Source organism: Agelaius tricolor, unplaced genomic scaffold, assembly GCF_023055355.1.
Source record: "Agelaius tricolor isolate 1412-34295 unplaced genomic scaffold, bAgeTri1.0.p SCAF_6, whole genome shotgun sequence".
NCBI classification, from domain to species: domain Eukaryota; kingdom Metazoa; phylum Chordata; class Aves; order Passeriformes; family Icteridae; genus Agelaius; species Agelaius tricolor.
Genome location: NW_027269266.1, coordinates 15240981 through 15256125, shown reverse-complemented (window position 1 = coordinate 15256125; position 15145 = coordinate 15240981). Strand labels below are relative to the sequence as shown.

The following is a 15145-nucleotide window of genomic DNA, read 5'->3' as shown; positions in this document are numbered from 1 at the left end:
GAAAAAAGAACTCAAAACCCAAAAGAAAACCCTAAACCAAAATTCCCAGTGATTTTCCATCTGAAGAGTTAAAAAGCCTTTAACTGAATTTCAAAGCAGATCTAGGGTTTTATCTGCCTGATTAAGTACAGCTTTTAACAAGTGAAGTTGTAATTAGGCATAATGATAGCAAAACAAGCAAAGTTAGAATAATGCATATAAACCCTAACATAAGAAGTGTTCCACTTGCATAACATCTCATGCTCTTTCTATTCAGAGAGAATATTCATTATTTCCTCCTCAAGGAAATATTAATTATTTCCTATTTATTATTTCCTATTCAAGGTGCTGAAGCTGGGGTAGAAATTTTCTACCACCCCTGTACAGGCACAGGAATTTCTTGCTAGGAAGACAGCCACAAGGACCATGCTGACTCAGATAGTGCCCAGGCTCTAGAAGCATCAGGTTCCAGTATTTCTGGAACATTCAGGAGGTTTCATTCCAAGAGGCTTAAAAGAATTCAATCCCATGTGGTGTTATGCCAAGAGGCTGCAATGGAGAATTACAATTTTGTTCCTTCTGAACTGCTCAGCTGTTACCAAATACAGTTCAACCGACATGTTTAAGGCTTCTTTGAACTTTAATCAACACATTTCTCTAAAATATGGAAACAAGTCACGTAAATAAAAGTTCATGGGAAATCTTTGACAAAACCAAGAAAGGAGATGGTGTATAAAAGGTTGGGCTTGACGTTACCAATCTTGATCTGACTTTAACTGACATTTCAACTGTACAGGATTAAAATACTTCCAGCAAACATGGAATGTTTGTCAGGAGCCTAACACTGATTTTAGGCAGAGTATTGAAAAATCCTGCACAAAGATCAGTTACATGCCTCACAAACTTTGCTAATCCTTAAAGAAAGATTGGCTGGGTCTGAAGAAGAATCTAAAATTACACTGATGCATCCAGTAGTAACAAGAATGAAAAAGATCTATACAACTCCCATTCAAAATGAAAAACCCAACAAAAGCATTACCTGCTGGCTAAGAAAGTACTTTTTAATGTCTTACCAGTATTTTGTCAAAACAACAGAATTATTGTATCTTTTGTATGATTTCCATTTTCTGATGAACACAAAGCTTCTTCACTGTTATTTGGTTATTCACTTTCAACTAGTAGCAGATATAGATAATACTAGGGGAAAAAAAATCACTGCTTCAGATCCCCAACAGAAGACAATTATGCTAAGACACTGTAATTCTCTTAACCTCATGTGTAAAAAAAAAAGTATCATTAGAAAGAGTTGTTTTCCCACTGATGAGACTGAGAATCAAAATTCCGTATTCAGTACTTTCTAAATACCTCCTACGCTAAATTCAAGAGCACAGAGAGTCAGGTATAAATCAACTCCTGTGAAAAATGATGCACAGACATCCAGACTACAAAGGATTAAATCAGCCACAACAAAAGAAAATCCAACCCAACAACAACAGCAGGACAAAGACAACAGAGGCATTGACTACTTGGATAGAACAGAAATGCTCTGCCACTGTAACTCTCTCTTCAGCAGAAGACACTAATTCATCATATATCCAACATCCAATATAATTTGATTTTTTCTGCTATATCCAATCCTTCCTTTTCTTCTTCACTTCCCTTCCCAGAAACTCCCTTTAATTCCAACCCTGCTTGTGTCACAGCACACAGGAAAATCATTTTGCCTTCTCAGATTCTGCTTCTACAAGCCCTTTCATTCATATCCACATTAGCATCTTTACTTGCAAATCCACTTCTTTTTATTGCTATCCCTTCACCTGAAACAGCTTTCATCTATTCTCCATCTGTCTCAGAAGGCTTTCACCATACCTATTCAGCTGAAAAACGTCATTTTTCCCCACAAATCACTCTTACATGGATTTGCATCCATATTCTTTCTGTACTGGATTCCAAGTATGTTTTTTTACTAGAGAAGTACAAATATTCCAAAGGTGCCGCAAATGCCAGTTGTCCCTATATGTAACATCACAACATTATGTGGACTGACAACCAGATGGAGTTATGTAACACAGATTTACCCAGCGGGTAAAGAAAACTCTAGAAAAATACTACATCACTGTGGGCTTTTTTACATTCATTCTCCAGGACCCCCAAACAAAACAGAATATTATTTTTCTCCATTGAAAAATATTTTTCCTTTTACCAACCCATAGTTATTTTAGATGAGAAAAATCTCCCATGCCTCTCAACCTCAGGGTTTACAGGAATAGCAGTCAGCTACCTGGCATCTTGTTTTTCATCACCTTTAGGAGAGAAAAGCATTTGATGTACACTGAAATAATTTAACTCACCAATAAATGGAATTGAAGCCAAAGAGTCACCAGGTGGGCTGGAACTCGATGCTTTCCTTTCCTCTATTCTTTTTATATGGACTTCTCTCCGAGCATCGTTAGGTAACCAACAGGTAGTGTCTGAGGCTGCCTCTTGGTCGTTTACAGCAAGAATGTAGGACTGATGCCTCAAAGGCTGGGGAGTTTGGTGGCCAGAAGGTGATTTGTCCCGCATAACCACCGTGTCTTTGTCATTTCCCTGAACATCCATTTGCAGACTTTCAGACTCACGAACATCTTCCCTTTCAACACCATGAATCTTTTGTCTGATGGAACCATCTACATTGTCAGAGGTAGTTAAACACTCACTTGCTGGCTGAACAAGTTTGGCAGAAGATGGAGCCAGAGAGGAGGGCTGGATGTTTTTACCAGTTTCTGTTTTGTGATCTGGGGCACCTTCGGCTCGGGTCCTTGACTGTTGGTTTAACAGACTGCTTTGATGCAAGTGATTTACTGTTCTTTGGTCTTTACTGGCAATAGCATCCAAGCCCTGGTTAAGGGGAATCGATGGTTTTGCTGCATAGGGAGCGGAGTTCTTCAGAGAGCTACTTTTAGAACTTCTGGCTGGTGTGAGACACAACCTCTCTTGTGAAACACCTGCAGATTTTGAAACTCCCCCAGGAGTTTGCGAATCACGAGAAGGCTGTAACATTTTAATATCTGGTGAAACTTTCTGAAAGTGAGAACCAGGCAGAGAAGCTCTACTACCTGTTCTCCTGTTGTCTGAAATATAAGTATTTGGAGCAATAGGAAAATTTTGACCTCGAAGGGACATATGAAATGCATGTTGTCTAGATCTGTCATAAATACCTCGACGATCATCTTGTTCAGTAAACCCTGTCCATTTGTAAGTCTTTCTCCTATCTCCATTTGCATCTGCAATCATATTCTCAGAGTGAAAATTTTCTAGCACTTCACCCTGTTTGCTGAGATAATCCCACGACCGAGCCCTGTGATTTCTAGCGTTGCCTGAAGGTGAAGTCAGAGTATCTTGTGAAGCACTTCGTGGCCATTCTTTCATCAGCACGGGCTCTTCGAGCCTTTCCTGGGATACGCTTCTCTGCCGGATCTGGACAGACTGCGGAACCCTGTCGTGCGAGGTGCTCCTGCGCCGTACCTGAGAAGCAGTGCGACTTGGCACCACCTGATTATACTCAGTTGTGTTCTGAGAAGCTGCCCTTAAGCTGTCTAATCTTTCCTGTATTGTTCTGGAGCCATACATGTGCATGCGCCTGTTATCAATGTACTCCTTGTAAGTCTTGTAGGTCTTCCAGTCTATGTGCTGGTGGGAGGTTGGAGAACTGTAGTGATTACTAGTAGAGACTGAGGGCGAGTCTGTGGCTTGAGTAGAAGGTCTAGTGTTTGGGATGCCTTCTGGACATACTACATAATTTGAAGCTTTACTTACTGTTACAGTTGTATCAACTGGTCTCGTTATTGGAGTCTGAGGAAGTACAATGGCAGTGGACACTAAAGATGGTGGTGATGTGGTGGTCCATGCTTTTAGACTGTTTTGATCTTTAATGCCGTATCTTACTTCCTCTGTCCTGTGTGATGGACCAGCATGGTTATTTCTGCAAGACGTCAAATCTACAGCCTTCTCAGAAGGCACAATAACAGTCCTTACAGTTTCATTGCAAACACACACGGCTGTATTCGATTTTGCAATGTCTGTTGGTGATGGAGGCACTTGTATTTCCATTCTGTAGGCCCTCTCTGGCTGTGTCAATGCCCGGACTGGTCTACTGACTTGCTGCTTCCCCAGTGAGAAGTCAGAAGGGAGCTTGTCTCCAGCTTGTGCCTTAACAGAGGCTGCGGATGTCAGGCGTGGATAACATATTGGTGGTGGTTCAGGTATGTTGTGGGCATTACCACTGTAGGCTTCGTTGCCTTTCAGGTAGGCATCTTGGGAATACGCCTGTGGAGAGAAGATTAAGTGAGTATTCAGTAGTGAGGGAGATGGAAAAGTTCGCCATTTAGCATTTGCATGATCAAGCTTCAAGGGAGGGGAGCACAGGTTCAAAATTCACACTCCTAATTTCAGATAAAATGTTAGTTCAAAAGATACAACCAGCATTCCAGCCCCTTAGTGAGCAGAAACAGAACAAGCAAAATCATGACATACACTCCTTCCCTCAACAATTAAAAAACTGAACTGATGACCAATTCTAGGAAATACTGCGAGCAGGGCACTGAGTCAGTTTTCTCAAAATCCATGAGCACACAACACAGTATTTTCCTCCTCTTGAATTCTGCTTTATAATATGATACTTTACACATTTTTCTCGTTTAAGCCTCCCATTGCTGGAAACTGGAATTTCACAGCGCTCAATCGGTTAAAATGCTGCATAATAAATTCAACTAGCACTAGAAAATTCTCTATACACTTAGGGTATAAAACAACTCTGTTCACTTATTGCAGTACATATGAAAAGTACAGACAAATAAATATACGTACACACACGAAATATAAATAAATTTTTATATAAATATAATAAATATACATACATAAGAAGATGTCTTCTACATAAAAGCTACTGTTCCTAAACATATAATGAATAAATTGAAGCAGTAACATATTGTTGTGAGCCAACACCCTGTAAGTCATCTTATATTTTACAGCAAGTACATGGTACAGAAATTTTACTGTAAAAAATATTAATAATATTCAGCATTTTTACTTTGAGGTAAAAATATTATGAAAATTCATATTCACCACTGTCCATGCACTACTGAAACCCAAAATGAAATCTCTAATTTCCCTAGTGCACTTTGCATCTTCATGCATAACAACCTGACTCCTAAGAAAAAGATGGTTATGTTTTACTTAGTACGTTTCTGCAGCATTTCTGAAAGCAGCACTTGTCATTGTGAAATGAACAGAACATTCACAATAATATATCATTGAGAAGCATACAGCATACTTAAACAATATTCTATTATTGAAAAACTTCAGCATGACTTTGTTCAGTTTGAACATAATGAAATAAAGAGCCAATGCAGAGCCCGCAAATGTAACAGAAGATTAAAATAATTTCTCAGGGCTTTTATACACTTAGGAGCGCTATCATATCACAGCATTTCCTGTTCTAATCATAACATGCTCAATTCCAGTATATCAATGTGCTCTGCCTTAACAGCAGACAGTTATAAAAGCCCAAGTGCAGCCATAAAATTAACACAGAGCAAAGTAGAGAGGAGGGCGAGGCATTTCCAATATTGCTGCAATGTTATACCGAGCATTAGTGAAGTGCAAAATATTAAAGCATACTGAGAGAAAACAGACCAAATAACACAGGCACAAACCATAAATCAAGAGATCAGCAATATGAAGAAAATTCAGCTCTGACTAGCTAGCTCATTATCAAACTTGCTGTTTCATATTCTTGCTTCTCACAAATCATTAAGAAAAACATGCCTTACAAAACCATCAGAGAAATGGCTACTGTACATTTCTTACCAGTGCTGTGACATCCTTTGTAAACTGCAGCTGGCAGAAAACAGGAAAACACAGTAAAAACTGTTTACAGATGTAAAGACAGAATTATCTTGTCATATTGATGTTGACTACAGCAAGCTAAAAATACAGCTACACTGATTTCACTGGAAGGTACCAACAGACATAAAGGGCAGTAGAGCATAAAAAATAACTTCACCCTCCTTGTGAGCACGTCCATCTCAGACTTTAATCTGCTCCTTACGTTTATCCTGTACCTTTACAGAAAGCAAAATACGTCTGTGCCATTTTGCCTTGTGCATCCCTACAGCTGCCTGCAGAGAGCTCTGGCTCCGTGTGATGAGATTTCCCTTCCACTACAGCAACATCACTGTCTCTCATTTCCCTGGGCTGCTACCATCCATCCCTGCTTCCTGGTGACGAAACAACGGCTTCATTATGCACTTCAAACAGCACGCCCCTTCCTCACGTATATCCGAACATGACCACCAACTGTCAGCTGACTGCAGCTGCTTTCAGCCTCTACATCTGAAATCAGAGGAATGATGCTGCAGAAATACTCTCCTCATGTGATCTGTAAATTTTTTTCCTCCACTTATAGTAAAAATCAGGACAGGCTTCCACTGACACATTTAATGGGGGGAAGGAATGTATGAAGATAAATATTTCTAAACCTTTAAATAAATGGCTATTTAAGATCTTGATGGGCTGAAGAATTAAATTGAAAAAAATTGAACAGATGCTGAAGACTCAAAAAAACAGATTGAGTGAGATCCTTCTGGCATGCAAGACAAACAAAAATCATCATATACTGCCCCCTAATCAGAAAATAATTATCAATTTATACAGCTGATAAAACAGCCGATATCCCACCTTCTCTGGGATGTGCACACATTACACCAACAGAAAATAACCCATTTATATTTTTGTAAAACATTCCCCGGACAAACAATGCTTCATTGACTTTGACAGCAGAAAGGCTAAATTCCAAAGCTGGTGTGATCTGATTGTAGCCAAAGACTACAAGTGAGCATAAAAATAAGTTCTCAGCTCTTGACAAAATTTATCACAGGTATTAAAATATCACCTTCAGAAGACAGCATTCCCACAGGGTCCAAAATGAGATCAGCTAGGTTTTCTCCTCCCCCAAAAAATTATGTTTCCATGATTGCAGGTATATTCAGACAGACAGACTGCCAGTTCTGTGTAAGACAGTTACTGGGAAGTGTACTTCTCCTCTCAATCTCATTACACCCACTACCCAAGAAAGCACTGAAACAAAGCAGAGAATACTTCCAAGAAAGAGATTGTGATACTTCCACAAAGAGTATTTGATATCTTTGTTTCATAACTCTGATTAAGGGCCTACAGAAAATAATGCAAATTACGAAGAAACTGATGGATGTATCCTGCAAATGTCACACTGAAGGATGTATTATCAGCCTTTTTATTAATGAAATATTTTAACTGCTTTAAGCACAAAGTGATGAGATTTTTAGAAGAGGTTTAGAGACTAAGAAATTTGAAATACACCGATGTATTTATTAGTTCATACATTATTTTGATATTTAACATATTTTGCAACCACCAAAAACACAGCTTGAGTATTACTCTGTCAGTTTAGTTTCTCTAACAAAAAATCATATGAAAAAAGCTACCTTAATCTCTAAGTGATTGCAACAGGACACATTAATAAAAATATCATTAGGGTATGCCTGAATTTTAATTGTTTACAGTCTTATAAAAAAAAAAAAAACAAATCAGCCAAACAAAAAAAGACTCACAATTTTAGAGAACAAAATTTTTTTTTAAATATCCAGATTAGTGATGCTCCTGATTCAGACACCAGCCTTCCATTTCCAGAACTGGATACTCAGCAGTTTTTCAGAAGTTCCAACATGGTCCCAAAATTAGTCTAGATGTTTTATGAGCTCTTTTTCACCTTCTCAAAACAATGGCAGTTTCAAAAGACTAACATACAAATACAGCAATTTAGAGTGACATTAAGTGCTCTGATGGATAACAGCTCTGCAACAATTACTAGAAGAAAATTACTGCTCTTACAATAAGAACTCAGCATGTTTCTAGTTACTGGGTACCATTTCTTCCCACCTTGCAATCTGGTTTTGTTTGCCCAAAGTTTGTAAACTCCTATGGTAAAGGATTAATTTCTTACTGCGCATTTGTAGAACCGTTAAAGGTTTAACTCCTAAGGTAAAACATTCATGATAGGCAAAATACATTTTAAGCAAATAAACAATTTTACAAGGTATTTAATTAACCACCTAAAATTCAGCTGAAGGACTTTGGTCCCGTTTTTACCCCCCTGATTTTATGCTGTTAGATGCTAGAACAGTAACAGACAAATGCATGGGGATTCCTCTGGGAAAGAATCACAGGGAAACCCTGTACTTTCAAGAGCTCAAACCGACCATATCCAACACCCATCAGCCCAAATCCATGAAAACATGCAGCCCCATGATTCACTGAGGATGGGTGTGCTTCACTCCACTACAGGGTGAATAACAACACCAACTTCAACAGAACTATTCACAAATTGGTGATAAGCATTTTGATGAATCAGAAGCTAACATGCCCAACTCCTTGCAAGACTGAGCTCGAGGCATTCTTCTTTCCTTCTCCAACCAGTTTGGCTTCAGATTTTATTTCTTCACTAGTAAATTGTTCTCTTCCCCAGTCTTAACCTAATCTCACTGTCATCATGAGTATGGAAACTGCACACCAGAATAGGTTCACCTCTGTCTTAAAAGGAAACATTTTCTAGTTACAGTTTGTTCTGGCAAGAATGTTAGTAATACAGTTTAAGTGCTTTCATTTTACTCTGAGACACCCAAACACTACAGTCAGATAATGTTATTTGAAAAAAAACCAAAAAATGCATACCTCTTCTTCCTAAAGGCTGTGCATTTTTAGTATACAAAATTTAATGCCTTAAGCCAAATAAGTTTTATTTCCAAATACAAGCTGTGTAAGAGACTTTCATGTAAAGTCTAAATTGTGGTTAGGAGTGTTGATGCAAATGTTATTTTCTAGCATGCATTGTTTGACAACAAAATTTAAGTCTCTTCTTCTAGGTCACTGTGTCTTCACACCACACCCTGCCTTCCATTGTACTTGCTGCCACAGCTTTAATATTAACCTCTGTGCACATCAGTAACTCAGCACGAAACCTGGAACCAAAAAGTGCTCCAAGTCTCAGGACTAAATACAGCTACTTAGAAAAACATCTCTATCTTCATTAAAAGATAAAGCAAATCAAAGTATTTCACAGTTTGCCATTTTGCTCCACTAGGTCTGATGCAACTGGATGGTCGCAGGAAGAAAAACAAAATTAAACTGGCAGTCTCTAACATTGAAGCCAACCGTGGGCAGACCTGTAGTCAGAGACATGAGGTTACAGGGGCATGTAAAACTCTAGGATACATTTCCTCATTTACATTATTTTTCTTTTTGCTGTTGTTAGAGGGGGTTCTCCCCCCCCCCTTTTTTTTTGTTTTAATTATAGGTGCACAGCTGGCAATTTCAGTGTACTACAAGGCCTTGAGAGCCACCAAATCCCACAAAATTCTAAGTTCAGAAATGATAATGCAGCACTCTCTTCTCTGCTGTACAGATCTTCCAATATACTGGAAATTTCCATATTGCCTGACTAGAAAGAAGGAAAAACAAAAAAGAAAATCTGTGCTTCAGTTGATATTTACTAATTTTCCCGGTAATTCCCACCTAGGATATTTGGTTCCCCTAGTATCTATGACAAGAGAAACATTTCTGTTTAAACATGATAAACTTTCAGTTACTGATCTGCAGCTTCATTGGTCTGTAATTCTGAGGAAAGATTAAGATTTAACTAAATTTATCAAAAACACAGTAGTAAACAGCCACCTTTTATTTCCACCTTTACCATTATTCATAGAATGTTCGATAACATCTTTCTGTAAATGATACTGCAAAGTTCTTTCTGGAAGGCTAAGGAACATTTCAACAGATTTGGACACTAATTAAATGTAATGGTAACAACCCTTAATACCAGAAGTAACCTCTTACCTTTAGGGACCATTCCTGAAAGGAAATGTTTTCTTAGAAATAAAACTATTGGAGATAGGCTAAAAGTTAGGTAAGATGAACTTTTGAGTCAGTGCAGTGAGAAAGTGCTAGAAAATGAATGGTGAATCAAAAGATACCTTACCTATAGTATGTATGTTTTATACACAACATAGTTATATACATCTACAAAATAATATCTACATATATTTACCTCTAATAAGCATCATATATAATGATTAATATGCTACGTACATTACAAATAACTTTCCAAATAAACAGCTCCAATGCAGATCATATTAAAGATGCCATTTTTCAAAGAGTGCTATTTTGAAGTGCCTGGTGCTTAGAAAATCAGTGATTTGAAGGCTGTATTCTTTTTTGCATGCACAAGGAACAGTTAGTAAGTAAGTACATTCCAAGATGAAACATTCCCAGAAAAAATGGTCCAAAAATCCTGCATACAGAGGACATGCTAGACACAACAAAGCCTACTGACAATATTCATAATAATGCTCACCTGTAAATAGGCTTAGAAAACTTAATTTACTCTATGGAGCACCTTTACATTCAGTATTTTCCACATAGCACAAAAAGCTTTTGAACAACTGGAAAGTTGTCAAAATTTAAACAGTATTTTAGCATTAAACTTGTTATCCAAAGGCTACAAAACAGCAACAATTTCATTGAATACACTTGAGAAATATGAACTATTTGTAGTTGACCTAAATGCGTCTTCCCATTTGCACAAAGTCAGCAGTACTAAAACCTACAAGATGCCAAAATTCTGTCAAAAAAGGGTGAGAATGCTACAGAAATTGCATATAGATGCATCAAATCTGAACTACCAAGGATAGCATGACATAAAAATAATCCTCTTCCTTGTTTAAAAATGGTCACATACCTAAAAATATTTCAAAATAATCTCTTTTGATAAATTTAAGTAAATCTATCATAAAGTTGAGGAGGAGCATGAAAAAAATCAGCACATACACAGCTGTCCAGAGTTCAAGATTTTGTAATGGATATAGATGCTTTAAATACCCTTTTCCCCATCCACAAAATGACATTCTCAACATCACACGAGTGAACAAACACGAGTGGCATTGGTTTCACTAATGGTAGGATTTCACAGGTAATTCCCTTCCAAGTAAGCACTGTTCACATGCCACAGGGAGCAATGGCCTGAGGACTGGGCCACTTCATTGTTACTATTGATGAATGGATTTGAAGCCCCTGTTTTCTGGAAACTCAATATATCAAGAAGTTCACAGACATATATGGATATTTCTGAAGACTAAACTCAAGGTTTATAAATAGCAAACTAAGGATAGAAACAAGCAACTGTATTTCCAGCCCTCAGTCATGAGTACATGGAGTAGACTGCCAAGTACTATAAAATTTAGCACAACCAGCATCATTCCTGAGTATAATGAAACTATTCCATTCTCTTTGCACTAGATATACCATTTGTTAGCTAATACTACAATATCCAGTAGTGCCTAAAGTTTTGCTATTTTTATAGCATACTAGTATTTAATATCAATTTACAATGAGCAACATTATTTGAAGACATTTACAGTGACATATGTCACAGAAAACAACTAAGTTATTTAACATTCTATAATAGCTTACATAACAAAACTTCAGGTGGTTTTCCTCAATTATAATTCAGAGGAATGGTACAGATTCTTCATTTTACCGAAGCTACTGAGAATGTACGGTCTCAAGAGATTGCAAATTATTTTAGAAGTGCCAAAATCTTCCCTCCTGTGTGGTAGGTTAAAACATACAATTACAGGCCACAACTGACAGACACTGTTGTAAGATGCAATTCATGTTTATAATCTTTTTTTTTCACAAGTTGCAGCTCAGCCATCAAAGATTGACACTTGGAAACATGTATACTGAAGTGTTCTGTGACAGGACTGAATGAACAAACTGCTGCTATCAGAGATCATTTCCTATAGGCCCAAGTACATTCAGTTCTCAGCCTTATGGATACAGGAAACACCTGTGCCTCCATGGCTTTCCTCTGGAAAATGCTATGTGCAACTGGAAGCCCTCAAAGGCAGTTCACTTTATCCCAAACAAATGCATCTTAGCAAACAGTAGCATAAAATCCTTCTGTATCATGACCCAACCCAACAGTGAACAACTGAAGGAACTCACCCAAGCTACAGGGTCAATGCAAAGCATTTTTTGCAAAGTGATGACTTTACCTGTCAAACCTAATCCTCCTTCTATCTTCAAGAGAGCAACCTCACAGACAAAACTCGTAACTCCTATCACATCTGAAAACTCAGGAGGACCTTTTGTATAATGACACCTCAAGATTTTTCCTATATCCAATCTTTTCCTAGAACTTCCACAGTCAGGTATTTTCCTCTTTTCTTTACCCCTCAATCTTCTCAAGGACAATGACCTTATCTTCTTTTTGTTAATATCCCTTCCTAACCCGTAATGGCAACAATCATCCTTTTCTGCCCTCTGCCCCCATCTCACCTGTTGATACAACAAGTTATATACAACCCATTATTTTACATGTCTACATCACCTGAAGTTTTGCACTTTGTGTTTTGCCAGCAGAGATGATGTGTCTAAGACCTTTCCATCCAGACAAATAGAAATGTTTAACTTTAAAACTGCAACTCCTGCCTTGTCCAGATTCTTACGCTATTATGGCTGTAAGACTGCATTAGATGCATAGGGCATTCAGATAATTTAAATGTCAGTATTATTCCTGCATTTATACATATTCACAGTTCCAATTTAAAAAAAGAAAAAACAAACCAAAAAACCAACCATGAAAAAAGACCGCAACAGCTTTTCTCTCTCACGTATTCATGCAATCAAAACTCACACCCTGCCCCCAATATGTTCTGTGTTGGATTACTGAAATATGTCTTCATCAAATGTTCTCAAAATATCACTATTCTATTCTAAAATATCACTATATTCTATTCTAATAATCTTGGCTTGTTGTCCTAGCTGGAGAGTTCCTGTACTAGATTCTACCTTCACTTTAATGACTAAGTCTTTTTGTTTTTTCCTTTACCCTTTAATTTGGTCTGTAATAATGGAAAACAGCTACTGAAACCCGTAATTTTTTCTTAACACAGTCATCTTACTACTACTGTATGGATTAGAAAATACACTTTTCCAAATACTAACAAGAAAATCTACCCTTCTTGTCATCTTCTCCTCTCCTCTGCCTCCAACTAAAAATAAACTAGCGCATACCAATATACTAGGCGGGGTTTTTTTGATTCTTCATAATATGCCCTTACATATCACGTATTATTCAAGACTCTTTTGGACTTAGAGACACTAAATGGGAGATGAATCATCTTACTGCACATGCAGGACCTCAATTAAAATCAAGAACAAATAAGAACTAGTGCAACAAAACATTTACAGCAGTCACAATTTAAAAATTTGGTAATAACCTTTGGCCCATTCATCATACTTCTCAGTCCACTCACCAATTACTGAGTCATTAATAAAGGCTTCATATGCTAGCTTTTTAATTCAAATCCTTCAGAACTGGACAACCTAATTAAAGGAAGCAATTGGATTCATACATTCTAACATAATGAAATTAATCCAAATTACAGTAAAAATATGAACAAGATGTATTTTTTAACATGCTAGAAATATCATGTGAAGACAGTACTCCCTATATTTAGATTCCCCTGAAATTTCAGGCACGGCAATGAGGTAGGAAAATATCTAAGAAGTTACAAAGAGATAAATATTAACTCTAATTATTTGCTGATAGCACACTTCAAAGACTTTGTAACCAACAACAGAAAATTTTTGTTAGGTAATATACTGTGTGAACAGAAGCTTCATAAACATACCAATTGAAGGATGTCCTCATCTTTTGGCATAACACTAAGTTCCAATACACTGTCACTGAAAGAAACAGAAAAAAAATATCACATATAAACTTTCAGAGATTTTCAGTTCTTATTACAAAGATAATCCATTTACTTCCATAGAGGAAAACTCTTCAAAAACTCCAACACTCAGCTATTATGACAAACACATGACACAACAATAGCAAACATTGACTTCCTTGAGAATCTTAGGAAGAGTAGAAGAGAAATCTGACTGAGCCAGTTTATTGAGCCAACACACTGGTTTGGGTAGTTTTATTTCCTTTTTTTTTTCTTCTTCTTTAAGTCCTAAGGCACACTAATTGTTTGAAGCTTCTTGGACAAAGCAATGTGACAAATCTGTGAATAAAAGCTAAAACCTTCCTCTTTCTTCAATTTAAAAGTAAAGTTTTGTAACACTTTTTAAAATTGCTGTGGTGACATCATAATCACCACCTCATTTGAAAAGAGGAGCAATACCAAGGCCAGTATTGACCTACATCTTTCCACTCCAATCACCTCCTAGCATAATCAACTTAAACAGTCATTAAGATAATATCTGAAAGATAGATGAAAAACACTTGTTATTTGTAAATGCTGCATTTGTCATCTGAGCTGCTGAAACCACAAGCAGCAGCAGTGGCATAAAGATCCAGGAATCTGAATAGTTCTATCAGTGTGACTCAAACACAAGGAAAATCAGGACACTAAATGTACAATGTACCAGCTACCCACTTGACTGTTTTAAAACAGTGAAATCCACAGTTGGTATCTACCAGAAATAAGGCATTTTCACAAGGAAGAAAAAAGCATATGCTTGCAACATTGGATACAGAATAGGTGAATTTATTATCTCATCTGAGATAATGGAAAAATCTGTTCACATTCATTAAATGTGAAGTGGAACAGGTACAGAGAAGGACTACATAAGACTAATGTACAGCCCATTATAACAAGGGCAAAAAATCAAATGAAGTTACTGTGACCATTACTAAGAAATCTCACATGTAAGAATTAAAAAAAGGATTTTTAAAAATATCTGCCCAGTATCAGCATAAGTATCAATACAACCTAAGTGGCTATCTCAGAAATCAGCTCATCTGTACTGGTTAGTACACTGCATTAGGTGAGGAAAGACAAAACCAGCACAAAGACTGGCCCAACTTCAGGGCACAGCAATCAGCCTATGAAAGCACTGACAAGGGCCTCAGTTTATCTGTGCAGAAAAGAAAGCCATCATCTCAAAATGTAATGTGTGATTTATTATGCTTTCTTATATGAAAAATGTTTCTGTTTTGTGGTTCCTTTTCCATTTTCTAGCAACCACAGACGTAAGGCTGAATTCCAAAAGCAGAGTATGGGTATTTGGTTTCACA

The 15145-nt window shown here is 37.2% G+C and overlaps 1 protein-coding gene across 4 annotated transcripts in view; it reads right to left on the bottom strand.

Annotated features, from left to right (window-relative positions):
* ARHGAP21 (Rho GTPase activating protein 21) overlaps positions 1-15145 on the bottom strand; it is a 112416-nt gene that overhangs the window by 27190 nt on the left and 70081 nt on the right. For 3 of the 4 annotated variants that reach the window (XM_071428802.1, XM_071428803.1, XM_071428804.1), the window contains 3 exons: positions 13752-13806; positions 5830-5859; positions 2331-4287 (listed from right to left, as the gene is read on the bottom strand). In XM_071428802.1, coding sequence (XP_071284903.1) covers positions 2331-4287; positions 5830-5859; positions 13752-13806 — 2042 coding nt within the window. The remainder of the gene's footprint in view (positions 1-2330; positions 4288-5829; positions 5860-13751; positions 13807-15145) is intronic. The other variant, XM_071428805.1, reaches the window with a different exon arrangement.